The 16,910-nt window shown below is 44.1% G+C and overlaps 1 protein-coding gene across 2 annotated transcripts in view; it reads left to right on the top strand.

Annotated features, from left to right (window-relative positions):
* Window positions 1-16,910, top strand: part of LOC128783022 (guanine nucleotide-binding protein G(q) subunit alpha) — a 233,425-nt gene that overhangs the window by 73,130 nt on the left and 143,385 nt on the right. The window contains exons 1-2 of one of the 2 annotated variants that reach the window (XM_053933598.1): window positions 7,554-7,630; window positions 11,733-11,917. In XM_053933598.1, the coding sequence (XP_053789573.1) occupies window positions 7,600-7,630; window positions 11,733-11,917 (216 nt within the window). In that variant the 5' untranslated portion in view covers window positions 7,554-7,599. Of the gene's footprint in view, window positions 1-7,553; window positions 7,631-11,732; window positions 11,918-16,910 lie in introns of those variants that run through there. The other variant, XM_053933597.1, reaches the window with a different exon arrangement.

Below are 16,910 nucleotides of genomic sequence, written 5' to 3'. Positions count from 1 at the left end.
ATAATCTCCACTTCTCACTGTTTGGCTTTTTAACTATGAAAACTGCAGTATTCCAGGGGCTGGTAGTTGGAATTAGGTGACCTTTATTTAACTGTTCTTGTAAGTTTCTTTTCTGGTAAGGACCATTGGCTGACCTAGACAGGTGTATTGGATGTCCATGTGAGTTTTAGAGTGTTATGTTCATCAACATCCCTTGTTAAAAATTAGTTTCTATTCTCAGACCCCATAGGGAGAGAATGTATCTTCCCCAAAGAACTATATCAGCTCCTACTATAAATGGTTTTGTGGTGGCAACATGACCTTCGGGTCCCTCAAATGTGACAGAGTGTAAGCTACGGAATCTTTCACGGTGACTACCAATACTTGCCAGTTGGTCCAGCGTGGGTACGATGGTCCAGTCCTGTGGCCATTTTGATTTCGATATCAGAGTGACATCAGCTTCAGTATCTATCAAGCCAACGAGGGTGATGGTTTTCCCAAGATGCTTCAGGACACAGGTGAGTTGAGGCCGCCTGCAGCTGATGTGCCTGGTCCAAGCGATGAGGGATGTGTTGCTCTGTGACTCTGGTAGGAGAAAAGCTTTTGCTATGGTTAGTCCTTTAGGGATAAAATATGGAGGGTCTGGACATAAAGCTAATATGGTGATTTCCTGTGAACAGGTAGCAGATAACACAGTTGGAATGATATAGAAACCTTCTGCATGAGCTCTGTTCACTCCCACTATTAAGAACTGACGTGGTTGTGGTTCAGGTCCCAGCTGTCCTGTGGATATTGTGTGAGCAATGGCATTTGTTAGCATTACTGGCTGGGCTGTAGACAGCTCCAATCTGGCGCCTGGGGACATTGTGCTTGGTAGTCCTGCAAAGATTTGCTGCAATTCCGTACTTGGTGGCCTGTAGTGGTTTCTGGCCCGTGGTACAGCAGTTCTTGTGTCATCGCACGACACTGTACCGTGCTCAGCTGCAAGTTTCCTGGCAGATGACATGGACAACCCTGTGCTGGGCGGAAATTGTTAGTATTTTGAAAGGGACCTCTCTATCCCCTGTTTTTTGGAGGTGGCCTCCTTCATAGTTTTGGACATTATCTTTTAAAGTGCCCTTCTTGGCCACAAGAATAACATGTATCTTTTGGAATTTGTTGGTTTTCAATTACCCCCTTAAATGCTGTTAGAGCTTCTGCTAGGGTTTGTGCTTGAATTTCTACAGCTTTTTCCTGCTGCGTTAGGGTGTTTTCCTGTGCAGTTGTGATGGTATTAGCTAGCACTTCAGCCTGCATGGCTGCTGCATGTTCAGGGGTGCCCAGGCAATTGCAAGTGTCCACTAGCTGTGTTAGGGTGGGCTCAGGGTCTTTTGGCAATGCACGTAATATTTTCCTGCAGCTTGGATTTTCATTAGAGATTGCAAGCTGTTTTAATAGCTCTTGTCTGGCACGATCTATGAGAATTTGCTTATCCAATGCCAATTTTAAACGGTCCAGAAACTTAATGTACGGCTCATCCATCCCTTGTTTAATTTCTGTGAAGTCTAATTCAGGTTTATTTCAGTCAAGCACCTGAAGCAAGGCAGCCCTTGCTGCTTCCTTAATATCCTGAAGGATTGGTCTATTGAGAGTCCTTACCTGTCTTTGTGGATCTATGTAGGCTCCTTCCCCAGCAAGCTGATCTAGAGTTATATTTGCAGTGGCTGGAGTTCTTGCATAACCTCTTAAAAGGTCATTTAGTAAATGCTTCCATGCCAGCTCCCACAGAGAATACTCTTTTGGAGACAGCAAAGATGTACAAAGCTGCCTTAGGCCATGAGGGGTGAATACATTGGCTGAAAAGGTGGCTTGTAGTAAACCTTGGAAATATGCAGACTCTCTTCCATATGATCTCTAAGCCTTACAAATTTCCTTGATCTCTGCAAAGCTTATTTGTTCCCATTGTGGTCCTCCACTCCCAGCATTATATCAGACTGGGAACACTGTTAATTTGGAGGCAATCTCCCATTCTCCGTGCTGTACTGCATCCCTTCTTATCCTCTGCCAGGTATCTGTGCCTCCTAATGTACAAAACTCGTCTTCAGATTCTGGGGGGCTACCTTGGGGGGTGTGGAAATATCTCTTTTTCAGGATAGGCGTTCCTCCCGATATGGGTGCCGCCATTTTGGATGGGGTGACTTCCGGGAGGTCACATCTGTTTTTCCAGAACACGCTTTAAAGTGCCATGAGTGCGTTCAACAATGGCTTGACCTGTTGATGAATGCAGAATACCAAATTTGTGTGAGACTCCCCACAAGCGTAAAAACTGATGCGTCTTCTGTGAGACATAGGCAGGGCCATTGTCAGTTTTCACACTCCAAGATATTCCCAAAACTGCAAAAGCCATCCTCCAATGGGCAATCATGTCGCACCCCTACTCCCCTGTGTGAGCAGATGCCCACATGGCGGAGGAAAAGGTGTCAATAGACACATGCACATACTGGAGTCAACCAAACTTGGCAATGTGAGTAATATCTGTTTGCCAAAGCTGCAAGGCCTTTAGGCCTCTGGGGTTCACCCCCACCAGTAAAGGTGCAGCAAACCCATGACAGTCAGCACAAGAGCTGACAATGTCACGAGCTTCAGTGGAGGTCAAATCGAATTGCTTTTGCAAAGTATGTGCGCTTTGGTAAAAAAAATCGTGCGACGCTTTGGCCTGTGCAGTCCTGTCAGGCTGAGGCGCCACCCATGCAGGGTTAGCCAACCTGTCAGCCCTGGCGTTACCTTCTGTTATGAAACCTGGTAAAGTGGTGTGACTCTGAATGTGCAGGATGTAATATGGATGGACCCGGGTTTGAATTGCGCACCACAAGGCTCTCAACAATTGGAACAAAGCTGCATTGTTGACCTCTTTCAGCACTGAGCAATACAACCGCTTAGTTATGTCTGCGACATAAGCAGAGTCAGTGACCAAATTCAAAGGCACCTGAGAAAATTTCTGAAATGCCATAGCAACAGCTTTCAGCTCAACCAATTGGGCTGAGCTGGACATGTGGCCTTCTAGCACTTGCCATCCAGACTCATCCTTCCAGGTCACAATGGCCTTTCCCGTTTTTCCCGAACCATCGGTGAAGATGGTGGGTCCCCGCACTGGCACTCGACTGTTTTTCGGTCATAAGGACAGACTGGTAATTTTTGCTAGTTGCAGCAATTTGTGACTGGGCAGATGGTAAACAATTTGCCCGAAAAAGTTTTGCAGCGCGCTTTGCAAAAGAACACTGTTAATGAAACACCATTCAAAAGTGTCCCGCTCCACTGGAAGAACGATCCTCGCGGGATCAGCTGCCATCAACTGCAAACACCGATGATGGCATTTGATTATCAACTGGGCAACCAAATCAAGCAGCAAGGATGCTGTCTTGTTGGGTTGATGAGGCAAAAAGACCCACTCCAAAATGTGCAAAGGATCAGGCCATTTGCCATTCCATTGGCCAATGACACCTGTGGGATGGTTGTCTGGGTAGGTAATAAAGACAGTGATATCAATGGAAGGATCTACTCGATAAACCTGACGAGCAGAAAGAGCCTGTTGGACCTCCTCCAGCACTTGTCGCGGTTCAGGAGTCAATTTCCGAGGTGAATTCAGATCTGGGTCCCCCTTTATAAGGTTGAACAGCGGGGACATCCGCGCTGTGGTCAGTCCCAGATAGGGACGTAACCAACTGACGACCCCAAGCAATTTCTGGGCATCATTCAGGGTCGCAATAGACTTTGCAAATTGCACCTCTTGATGTTGAATAGTTTGCTCAAGAATCTTGACCCCCAAATATTTCCAAGGAGGATGGCTTTGAACCTTTTCTGGAGCCGCTTGCAGTCCATAAGAATGCAAGGCGGCGAACAACTGAGGCTGTACCCTCAGCAATTCTTCCTGAGTGGATGCTGCCACCAGGATGTCATCCATGTAATGATAACAATACACGTCAGGAAACTGCTCATGGACTCTGGACAAGGCCTGGGCCACATACCATTGACAAATAGTCGGACTGTTCTTGCAGCCCTGTGGCAAAACTTTCCATTGATATGTCTGCACAGATTCAGCATTGTTGACGGAAAGCACAGTAAAGGCAAACTTCTGCTTGTCATCAGAATGCAAAGGGATTGTAAAAAAACAATCCTTTAAATCAATGATCAAGATTTCCCATCCCACGGGGAGCATGGTAGGTGAGGGCATACCAGGCTGCAATGCCTCTATACTCTCCATGACTGCATTAACTCTCCAGAGGTCCTGTAACAGCCTCCACTTCCCCAACTTTTTCTTGATCACAAAAACAGGAGTGTTCCAGGGACTGGTAGAAGGTTCAATGTGTCCCTGCCGAAGCTGGTCCTGAACTAAATCACAAAGGGCGACTAACTTATCACTTGGTAGGGGCCACTGGTTCTCCCAGACAGGTCTGGTCACTAGCCACTGTAAAGGCAGCGCAGGATATTCTGCACCCTTCAGCGCAGTGACCCCTATCAAAAATCCGTCCCGATCCATACCCCCCAGGCTGCCAACACATCCCGACCCCAGAGAGTGACCGGAGCTGCAGTAACATAGGGCTGAACCTTAGCTGTCTGCCCTTCTGTGTTTTTGATCAACACAGCCTGCTGGCTTATAAAGGTCTGCACTGCACCCCCCCAACCCTTCAATGGCTGCTCCCACAGAGTCCAGAGGCCACTTAGGAGGCCACGCAGAGGAGGAGATGACTGTCACGTCGGCTCCGGTGTCGATCAAACCTTGCAGCTGAATCCGAGGCGGGCTGGCACCTGGTAAAATCATGGAGCACATCATTTGTGGACGGTCGGCAGAAATGACCGCGGACCAGAAGACTTGCGGCAGTCCCGTGGATCCAAAACCACCATCTCCATGTGTCCGTTAGTCTGCCATGGGAACACATGACTTGAAAGGCACAAGTTGAGCAATGCGGGTCCCTGTCGGAATAACGACGGGGTGGAGAGTGTGGAAACCATGGCACAAATTTGGCCTGTAAAATCAGAGTCAATGACACCCGGGTGCACAAAGATTCCCAGAAGGGTAGTACTAGATCGTCCTACTAGCAATGCACTCAACCCATGGCCTAAAGGCCCGAATGCATTCAGAGGAACCTTATGCACATTACTAGAATCTAAGATGACTGCTGCTGCAGTGTGTACATCCACCCCGGCAAAGCCGCAGGTGCTTGCACTGAGCTGGCTGAGACACCCTGTGCTGGGGGATCACTTGTGTCAATGCGCAGTTCCCCTGTGCACTTTTTCCCCCGTTTCCCAAACCTGTCAAATGTTTGCCGTTGGCATGGTAGGTAGACTTGCATTTGTTTGCAAAATGACCTGGCTTTCCACACCTGGAGCATAAGAAATTAGAATCTGCCCCTTTTCTTATTTTCATCCCCTGTACCTGCTTGCCTTTCTTTTTCCCCTTCTTGTGCTGACCAGTCCCTGAGGACAGCAGGCCTGCCTGCAAGGTTGCTGCCAGAGCAGACATTTTATGGTCCACCGTACCAACCTTTGAACAAGCTTCGACCATGTCTGTCAACGATGGGTCACCTGGCAACGCATTTATGATTTTTCTGCAGCCATCCTTTGTGTTGTCCCTTGCAAAAGTTTTGTATAAAACCTGCCTCAAATTGTCATCCTCAATCTGGTTCTCCAAAGCGGACGCAAGCCTTTCAACAAATGGCAAAAACAATTATTTGGCTCCCTGAATTATTTTCACATATCATGGCCTGGGAGCGGCTGTCTCTATGGTTTTCAGCAATGCAGCAAAGCCCACCTTCTGGCCCTGCTCAAGTATGAGAGGGTCCCAGGTAGCCTGAAGATCAGGATTAGAAAAGGTATTTCGTCCCATGAGCACATCCACCCCCACATAGGATCTAGGATCCGTCTGAGGGTAATGCTCATTTTCAGCTGCGACCCTTTCGGCCAGTTTTCTCCAATTGTTCATAAAAACGTCAGACTGCATGGGTTGGAACAACACAGAGGCCAGATGTTTGATATCATAGGGAGCAAGCAGGTCAGTGTTTATCACTCTGAGGACCTGCAACAGTGGAACAGAGCCCAGTCCATATTTTGCTACCTTATCTTGCAAATCTTGCACAGCCCGCCAGGCCATAACATCGTGCCTGTCCTGTTGCCCCGAATTCAGGACTGCTTTGCGTATGGGAAAGGCCTGAAGTGTACGTTGAGGTGAAGCATCATCACCCTGATCCCCCTGTACCACTTCCCTAGAGGCTAGAGGGACCAGCTGACCGCTAACTAATGTCTCCTCTTCCTGGATCGGTGGGTTCAAGACCGCACCACCAGGCTTGCCCACCCGGTCTATCAAATCCCAATCACAAGCTTCCAAAGCCCGTTCTCTGACTGCTTCCCAAAAACGGCGGAGATTTATCGGCTGCACAGACACCTGACAGGGAGGCAGCGTCCACAGATCCTTCTGAAACGCCAGTCACCCCTGTCGGTGCCGGCATTCCGACATTCAGTCACGCCCCCATCACAGAGTTGAGCATCGCTGATCATCGCTGTCACTGCCTGCCTCCTGGGATGGGGGCGAGCGGGACAGTCTGCTATCCGCAGGGGAAAGCAGGCTGGTGGGAGGCACCGAGGCAGGAGAAGTGGCTGTTGACCGCGAAACATAAGAACTAGGCACAGCCTCCGAGCCCACAGCTCCCGGGATGGGGGGGGCAGTTGCCGGTGATGGGGCGGGGACTGGAGCCGTGACCAGCGGCTCGGTGGATCCTCCCATCGCAGGCAGCGGCACGAAGGGACCAGCCGGAGCCTGCGACACAGCAGATGGAGCAGGCGCCGAAGCTGCAGTCATTGGAGGCACAAACGGTGCGGGCTGCTGGAATGCAGCAGGCAGTACGGGCACTGAAGCTGCAGCGGGCGGAGCGAGAGACAGAGCTGCTGCTGCTGCTGGAGCGGTGGGCGGGGCGCTGAACCCCGCCGTCGGCAGGGGCGGTGCCATGGCAGGCGGGGCGGGGAAGGCAGCCACCGCCCCTGGCGCGGGAGCCAGTCCCACAGAGGGCAGGGCGAAGAACAACATGGAGGCCCCACCCAAGACGTGCTGCTGCACGGTAGAGGGCGGCACAGCAGGCGCTGGCACCGCAAAGGACATCAAGTCAGCCGGTCCGCATGGCGCGCAGGGGGGCGGAACAGGAGGCAGTTACTCCTGTCCCGTCGGCAAAGCCGGAGCCCCCGCGGGTGGCGGGGGGCGTGCCAGGATTTGGGTCAAAGGCTCCATTGCTGGTCCCGGCAGTACAGGGGGGCGGGATCCGTACATATGCGCAGCCTCCATAGTCGATAGCGAAGGAGCCGGGGAGGCAGCAGCCTCCACTGCATCACGTGCCGTGGGCAGCACCGGCTCTCCCCCCAAGTGCAATCCGGAGAGGGGGGGCAGCAGTGGCTGAAGCAGTGAAGCCGCCTGCTCAACAAATGGGCAGTCTTCAGTCTGCCGCGGCGAAGACGGAAAAACCGTGGCAGGCTTCAGAGTCGTGGGCCGTGGCGGCTCCTGCCGGGCCGGCGTCGCCCCGTGCAACCCCTGCAATGTCGGGTGTGCCGAAACCGATAGTTGTAACAAAGTCACCCCGGCTGCCTCCTGAAAGGCGGATGACATCACCGGCGCTGCGCTCAAGGCGGGGTGAGTCTGCCCAGCCGACCGTGGTGCGGCCAGCTGTGTGGCCAGCGGCCGATCAGTCAGCAAAGGATATTTCGGCTGAACGTAGTCATGGGGATGGGGATACTTGGGCTTAATGTAAGTTCCCGATGACATATAAGGTCCGCGGGGCGTCCCGGTGTCTCTCGCGGCCCTGCGCTGCGGCGGGGCGAGGCTGGGCACCGCCCTGCCTGCCTCTTGCCCGCTGAATCCCGAGATGCCGCTATATACCGACACGGCATCTTCGCTTCCCAAAGGTTCCCAGTTGGAATCGCTGCCTCTCGGGGTCTCGCCCCGTAGGGCCGTGTAGATGCGCCCCCAGACTGTGAACAGTGAGGACGCTATTGCGTCCCCCTTGTTCGACTCCGTCATGAGGCAACGACCCAATTCGCGCCAAACTCTCCGATCCAAGGCGCGTCTGAGATCCACAGAAAATCCATAGTCCCAAGCCCAACCCAGGAGTCCAATGAGCTCGGCATCGGACACTGGGACCTCCAGCTGAGGGATATAACCCTGCCAGGAGGACAGAACCAGCCGTTTAGCTGTAGAAATTTGGTTCCCCATTTTCAAGGAAACCCTCCCTTAACAAACATCCACTTCAAGAGACAGAGTCTGCTATTTCAGGGAAAACCCGTCCCGCTCAGTTCTCAGCTTCTAAGAGCTGACCCGCGGTCCAAACAGGACTAAGTCTTCTCCGGAAGAGGGCAAGTGTGTCCGACCAGAGCCTCCAGGCTGCTGGCGTTCAGCCTCGGCTGCGAAGTCCCCCCGACAAAAGCAGGGTCTCGGCTCTTCAGCCCAGGCTGCAGTACCAGATGGGATCACCAGATGTCACTGTTGAGGCAGGGACGGGAATGAAGGGACTCCAGAAGGCAAAGAATTATCTTTATTCAAAAGCACCTCTTTTATAGAGAATATCGTGAACATTAATTTCATTGGTCTTAAAGTAAAAACATTTCACCTGATTGGCACACTTGGACTTAGGTCAGTGTGGTAGAATATATCTATAAACAATATGAACAGAAAACAAGATAATAGATTGTTTACATTCCTCCCAGACTTTTTCCCAGGCTTAGCCTGGCAGACATCTTTTTCTTTTTCTCTCTGACTGAACTGAGAATATCCACATCCTCCCACATTCCTTTTGCCACTCTGGATTATTTCTTAGGGTGAAAAACAAGTCAATATAAGGAACTTCATTCCACTTATTTTCCCTTCTACAAAACAACATTAATTGCAACAGGGTATTATACTGTAAGGTTCCATCCTTAGGCCACTTCTTTTGATCTTCCAGCATGTAAAGTGGCTACCACTAATTACAGAATTGTAAGTTTTTCGCGCATGAGGAGAATACCCCAAATTTGTTTCCAGTCTTTCAAGATACATCCCAGTGGTGACACCTGTGATACCCCTTTTGAGGTTTTGTTTCCCATTATAACAAATTACTGTTTAGGAGCTCCTTAGAAGGGACTCTAACCCTTTCCTTTTCTCACCTTAGGTACCTTTAAACCAAACCCTGTGTAGCTTTTGCTGTGCCTTATAGGTAGGTTAACAGTTAACACCTTTAGAGTAAAGAATGCCTTTATTTTACCAGGGGTCTTACTACGATTTCTTTCAGACCAGGGATCGAAGGTTCTCCCCGAGAATCCCTCGGTGCTGGCTGGAAGTCCTGTGATCCCTCAGATCCATTGAAAATCAGGAATCTGTCCCATCTGGGTCGCCAAAACCGTTACCAAAAATTTGGTAAAATAAGAAACCCCTTAACACCAATGTAGCAGTAAGGAGGAGGCATTCTTTATTTGGCCGGATGCACGGGGGGGGGGGGGGGGAGCTCCTCCCAAAGCCGTGCATGCTGGGTACAGGAAAGTTTCTGTTTAGATAATGTATTTTGCATACATATTCACTGATTGTCCCAGACTAAACAAACATGTGATAATCATTTCCCTTAAATCATTAACATATTTCCCCTCTCCTTTACTCATGCATTCTTCTGTCCTTGGGGTCTCTCTGGTGGTCTCTGGTGGTCATAGACCCCAGTGTTCCAGGTGACATGGCTGAGTTGGCAGGACACTGAGGCTAGCGAACTTCCAGTTCTTCTGACACAATGGGCATTGCGCAGTTTCCGTAGGCCAGTAGTTTTGGAGAATAAGCATTGTGTTAGCTCACCAGGTGTAGGCCATTTATCATCTGGTAGCACACCTATGAGGAAAAGAAAATAATTAGTTGCCTAGCCAACAGTGAGAGTGCTCATCCTACCTCTTCCATCACGGTGCAGGCATGTCCTGTATCACACCAGGAAGCATGAAAGCCTCAGCAGTCCAACTGCTGTTGGATATACTTCAGAAGCTTTTTAGGTAAGCTGGTGTTCTATACTCTCCATCTTGGAGATTTGGTCTATACCATTTCCATAATTTAGCAGATTCTGACCAGATTGCCAAACAAAAGACAACAGCTCCTGGAAACAACAATTTGAAGGTGATAATGGTTGTATAATGGCCCTTTAGCTATTTTTGGCAACCTGTCCTGCCTACTTAGTGCTTGGCTTTGACTTAATGGCTCTGCTCCTAGCATAAATAATTCCTTAGCATGAGCTGTGATAGCCAAAAATTTAAGCGGGAGTTTAATGAACAGTCACACACAGTAAAGAGAAAATCTTGTAGAGACTTTGAGGTTAGATTTTGAGGTGTACTACCTGAAATACTTGAGTTGCAAGCACAGAATCATGCTTTAACCTTGCATTGCACTGTCACCTGATGTTCGTGCGTCTGAGATGTAACATACGACAGACCTCCATTGCTCATCAGCCAAACAATGTGCTTTATTGTTCGGGGCTTGCTTTTATAGGCAATTCAAAAACTCCTGGCTCTAAACAGTCATTGGTCTAATCTCCACGCCTCCTAGACTCTGAACCAGTCAAATACTTGTACTTTAGGAGAGTTGTTACTGGTTGAAACCTCTGTCAGTCAGCCCAGAGTCTGGTTTATGGAACTGGGCTGGATTTCTTATTTATAACCGGATTAATGTTCAGTATGAATCAGCTTGTACTGCAACATTGCGCTGCTTGTGAAATACACTACTCTGAGATACCTAAAGCATCATGTAAAGCGTAAGGCTTTCTTTGTCCTGGTAGCCAAGTATTATATCATAAATGAGGCCTGAAAGCTTTATAAAAATTATCAAAATAAAATCTAGGCTGAAAGGCTAAGTACTGCATGTGTTTAAATGTGTTGCATTTCTTAGGGAGCTAAATAACTAGGTGCACATACAGCATTCATATGGCTGTGCAACTGTTTTAAATTTCAATTCCTTCTTATAAAGTATTCATATTATTTGTTTGCTTAGATAAGCTCAGCTAATCATAGAGAGACTGAATTTTGCCAAAGGAAAAAAATGCTGTGTGATATATTTTGTGCAAAATTTCAAACAAGCAAATCTTAACTTTAAATTGGTAAACATGCAGAATATTAATTTATTAGTTATTTATGCTGTGTGCAAAGTACAAAGACACAAAGAAATTTAAAGGAAGTAATGACTGTCCATTAACAAATACAAGCCAAATTTTACTTAAAGCTAATTTTATATATTTTTGAGGTTGAAGTTTGCATAACTATAATTGTTATATTATTTGGCTTTCTAACAATTATGTATTGCTTGTATATTGTTGCTTACCATAATGTTCTGAAAGTTGGCCACGCAGGCTAATTTTTGTTCTTACTCTATGACTTTTTTGGGATAGAAAATCTAATAGCAATTCCCTATAGTTGCAAACTATATCTTTGGGATTGGAATTTTATGCTTATAATTTTAAATTCCCAGTGGTGTATTCTAGATGTTTTTGAGAAGTTTTGTTTTAGTTATTAACTCATTGCTCTTTTTTTTCTGCTTTTATTTTGTCTTCAAATTAAAATTTTTAATTCAGTGTTGCTTCAGCAGTTACTGTGTTACTGCTGTCTTGATATTGAAGCAAGCACCTTGCAAGCACCATAACCACTTGACAGTGTTTTGCCCTGAACTTAACAAGCTGTCCACTTTGTGCAGAAAAGTCATGTTTGTGTCCACTGGCTGAAGTATATTCTTATTTGTCTTGCAGGCACAGGAGAGAGTGGCAAAAGCACGTTCATCAAACAGATGAGAATCATTCATGGATCAGGTTACTCTGATGAAGACAAAAGGGGCTTTACGAAATTGGTGTACCAGAATATATTTACAGCAATGCAGACCATGATCAGAGCAATGGATACCCTCAAAATCCCATACAAGTACGACCATAATAAGGTGAGATTTTTGTTTATTTCCATAGCTGAAATTTTTCCTCTTTTATCGTTAGGAAATGTACTGAAGGTCTCTAAAAATTATGAATCACAAATTATATTCTACTGTAAGTTTAGAAGAAAAGGGCTTCTTCCAGTCCTGCCTCTACTTCTCTGCGCTTTGCACTGCTCTGACAACACATGTGCTGTTCTTATCAAGATGTTTGGGGGCTTTGTCATAGCAAGAGGGTAGAGGGCAGGCTGCTGTTTGCCTGTGACTTTAATTCTTTTTTCCTTTCCTCCCAGCTCATGTTCTGGCCAGAGCACAGTTAAGTAATTTTTCTGGTTTGTACCAGTACTACTTAAGGTTTTCCATTAATATTACGTGGGGGAAAAAAATATTAGAAAAATAGGTGAGAATATCTGCTTGTGTGTGAGTATATTATGAAATAAAACTTTTGATACAAGGCCTTAGAATAAGTAAATTCTTTTGAAAGTGATGACATCATTGAAACTTTGAAAGAAAATACATTTAAAGCATCTTATAAGGTTTATCTTTGATTAACCTGACTTATTTTAATTTTTGTTCCATTCAGAAATTTCCCATTTAAAATCAAATGTATAACTGGTATGACTAGTATTAAAACGGAAATTTGCATGTGTATTTCAGCTCCATGTTTTCGCTGTACATAAAGCACTGAATTTCTTAACAAGCTGACTTGAAGACTTAATTGATTGTGAAGTGCACTTTTTTTTTCAGAATCGGTACTGACAGCCATTTTGCTGTAGTATATGGAAGTCCTAATCATAAATTAGTAAATTGTTTTCTTGTATTATACTGCAAAGTGTTTTGTATTGTTCAAATTTAGTGTTCAGTTTATATAGGCTGTTTTTGTATAATTGTAGTGAATTAGATGTGTCATAGCTGTATATGTGTGGCCAGACCTTTCTAATTAGAGCTGTTCATTTCTCTATATAAAAATACCTTGACTTAAAGTAAGTGAGTCTATCTTTGCACTCACCTCCTTCAAAAGCATTTCCATCAGTTGTAGGTGTGGATTAAAATACAACTGGCTAAAGTTGCCAGGTTCTAGATGCAATTCCTTTAAAAACTTGGGGATTTTTTAATTCAAGGAAATTAAAAATGCAAACTTATTTCTCCACCTCCCTCCTTTTTTTCTCCATTGAGAAGGTAAATTCATTAACCTTGCAACCTAAAAAAACACAGGAAGGGCATTTCCTATTAATTTGAATCTCATATTAAAAAAATTGGTCTCTAGAGAATACCTCACAGTTCAAGTAACTGCATATATTTTGCACAATACTTAGAAGCGGCACTTATCAAATTCAAAAACTCCAGTTAGGTAGACATTGGTGATCTTCGTGCAGTGTAAAAAAATTACATCCAGGCTGGATTATTTTAATATCAGTGTAGGAAGAGGCATGTTGTAAGTTAAGGAAGTTAGTTCTTCCAGTGTTGTGTTGGCTTCATAGTAAGTGATATAATTAAAGACGCAGAGTCTGAAATTCATTGTCCTATACATTGTCCTATGTATTCATTGTCCTATAATAATCTAGGATCTTTGAAATATTTATTATCAGAATAATGAAAGTCAATTGAGAAATGTAAACATTACTGTTTATATTGTAATGTCTCAAAACTGATGGTAAGGCACTGTATCATACTTCATCACACTTTCCATCACACTTCTTTGTCTTGTCAGTTTCAGAATATGAGCTCTACTGAGCTTTAAGATAATAGGTGAGGGCTATCTCTTACGCATGTGACATAGGAAATGGTGGCTTATGGACTAGGTATTTAGTTTCCATTTGAGTAAACTGTTACTGTGTTTCCATTTTTTTTAACCAGAAATTTTGAATTTTTTATATGCATCTTGAATTTTGGAGAAGCAGTTTATAAAATACAGAAAAGCCTTAGGTGGGTTTTTTTTTGTCCTGTTTTTTTTTACAGAAATGGACTTGAGCAATTCTCAAAATTGCCTGTCTACAAAGTTTTTGTGAATGTACATTAGTAACTCATGTGCAGCCACTGGCATTCAAATTCAATTTTAAAAATATTACATACATTTTAAAATAATTTTTCAAATTGTCTTTTTAGAAATCTGACCTGTGTATTTATGTTCCTGTCAATCCTTTCAAATTCTGAATTAAAACATTAACTTTAAATTTTTTATCTTCTGACATTCCCAGTGTTGTCCATAATGGCTTAGAAGTCATTGCTCCAGGTAATGTAGTCCTCTGTTTCTCCTTTTCTATCTTTCTTCATGTCTAATATTGCTGAAGGAAGGCTTTTTATTTTTCCTCTCTTGTTGTTACAGAACTTTTACTAAATAAATTTACTACTGTGCTAAAGAACTATTACCACTTTTACCCATTATTGTTCCCTTTCAGTATAATTTCCAGAAGACAGTTGCCTCTTCTTACAGACTGTCAGGAAGATGTCACTCAGCAGTGGTTATCAGGCAGAAAATCTTATTTGAATTCATATACATAATTTCCCATGAGACTTCTTAAATATTTATAACAAGATATCTGATGTAAGATAGAGCAGGTTACAAGAAACTATAGGGACTGAAAACATAAAATGATGCCTTAAAGTAGACCAAGAATTTTGCTGTAAGTTGTTTCCATTGGTGAAGTTGTTTTTTTAAGTATTTCCCTATAGGAAATGTTTAAAAATTTAAAAAAGCAGATATGGGAAAATGGTTTTAAAGTCCAAAATCTTACTGAAATTGTCTTCAAGGTCAAGTTTACTTTGTTAATAGCTCCACACCCCCACCCCCACAGAAGTAATCTACTGTAACAAACTGTCTTGGTTTAGGGTAAATTTCAGAGAAAACCTCCAAAGGGGTTCCTCTAGAAAGCAGATTCAAGCGGCCCCTCCCCCAACTGGTTCGGGAAAAGATTTCCTTGGAGAAAAGTGGAAAAAACCTGTTTATTTAACAGACAAAGCATTCACCAGCACAAAAAATGAACAATATTAAACAATAAAACCTCTTGCCAATCTGAAGAGATGACAAACTCAGAAAGTCCTTTTCATGGGTTGCAGCTCGACTCATCCAGTCTGTTATCAGTCCCTCTGGCACTGGAAATGCCACGGCCCAGGCCCAGCCCAGTGGGCCACAGGTGCAAGCTGCCCGTGCTCTTCTGGGTGTTCATTCCAGAGCATGTTTAAACAGTTCCAAGAAAAAGAAAAACCGCAGTTCAGGGAACCTCTCTGCCTCAGTTAGCTAAAAACTAACTAAAAGCAAAGGAGGGCTCTGTCCTGCTGTCTGTCTGCCTGAAGACAACACAGTCCAGGAGAAGGAATGTGGAGGAGTGAGTGCAGCTTCTGAAAACAAACTGTGCGCTTCTTCTCTCCCCCCCTTTGCTCTCAGAACCAGTCTTAAAGATGCAAAACTTATTTCCGGACTAAACAGACAAATGGGGATACAATTCAGCAACATAAAGTCACCCCAGGACACAAACACAAAAGTAAGCTATCAGGATCAGGTATGGAGTCAAATTACATAAATTCTCATCTCAAGTAGTGGAGTCTTAAAAGTTTTGGATCTCTTCAGTGAAATTTCATGTTGAACAACAAAGTAGTAATTTCACATGACATTTTTTTTCTCCCTGGTTAAAGTAGGTATAGTCTAAACATTAGGGCTACTGTGAATAACATAGGTTGGAGAAAAGGACCTCCCTCATATACCTTACCTGGTATTCAAAGAGTATGAAGGATTGAATCCCAAGCATCAGCATGCAAGCTGTATGTGAGATGCATTGACTCTCAGATGATGCAGAATCTGCAGGATTTATGGCCTTCTAAAAAAGAATGATTATATTTTTGGGATATTGAAATGAAATGCTTCTGAAGAATAGCTTATTGGTCTGGAATACACATAATAAAAAACTGAACTGTGCCATCTTTGTAAAAAGTATTCTTCAGCAACTCAAAGCTGAAGCAGAGAGCTTAAAAGCAGGTTGCAGGAAAAAGGGATTCATACTAGTCATGTTAGTTAGTGCTCCTAGTGCTCTCAGATGTCTTCCTCCAGACACATGAAACTAAAGAAAAATTACCCAGTAAATAAGTCTTGCAGTCAGTTAAATGCTTCTAATACTGTGAAGCTACTGATGCAATTTTTTTCCACAAGAAATAGATTACCTAAGAGCAAGCCAATATGGAAAAGAGTGCAGTAAGATTTCAAGTATTGTAATCAATTAACATCTATGCAGATAAAGAAATTAAAGATTACTTTTTTTTGTTCATGAGCCTTGTTTGATATGAGGTAAAAGCTGGTTCCTCAATAGCTTTACATTTCCTCCTATGAGGATTTGCTCTAAAGAGGGCTTCAATAAAGCCATGAACATTTTTTTCTTCAGTGCTTCATAAACTTCCACAATCCGAAGCAGAACTCAGTCTACCCCTAACTGCTTTTCTTTTTAACTGTCTTCCTCTGACAGTCATTTCTTTCTCACTTACCTAGCTGGTCTCTCTCCTGTTTTATTTTACATTTGACCTTATAAAGTTTTTATCTGTTTATCTGTGACCATATTGTCCTATTCTCTATTGTTTTCGTTTTTCATTACATTTAAAGCAAATTTTTTTTAAAAGTCATTGCTTACTTCCCTTTTTTGTTTACCTTTTGGTTAGAGCTGAAATTTCTTGCATTTGACTGTATTGCTCCAATGATTTTATAAATTATTTGTTTCCATCTCCTATAGTCTTCTTTACTTTTTCATTTTTAACCCAACAGAAGTGACTTTTAGATTATATTTTTCCAAGTGTAGGAAAAATGATTGTCTATCAGAGGTAAGATAGGTTAGCAGAGTCACTCAAAGAACTAAAAATATCTTTTGTTCACATTTTAAACAGCCTCAAGCCCACAAAATTAAATGAATTAATCACACTGAAGTTCATGCATGTGCTAACATTTAATTTTGAAATGAATAGGACCCAGATTATTTAATATATATGCCAGATATAGAATACTGTAGGTATAAATTTGAAAACT

Source organism: Vidua chalybeata (genome assembly GCF_026979565.1).
Source record: "Vidua chalybeata isolate OUT-0048 chromosome W unlocalized genomic scaffold, bVidCha1 merged haplotype SUPER_W_unloc_8, whole genome shotgun sequence".
In the NCBI taxonomy this organism is placed as follows: Eukaryota; Metazoa; Chordata; class Aves; order Passeriformes; family Viduidae; genus Vidua; species Vidua chalybeata.
Note: the sequence above shows the minus strand (reverse complement) of the source record. Positions and strands in the feature narration are given on the sequence as shown.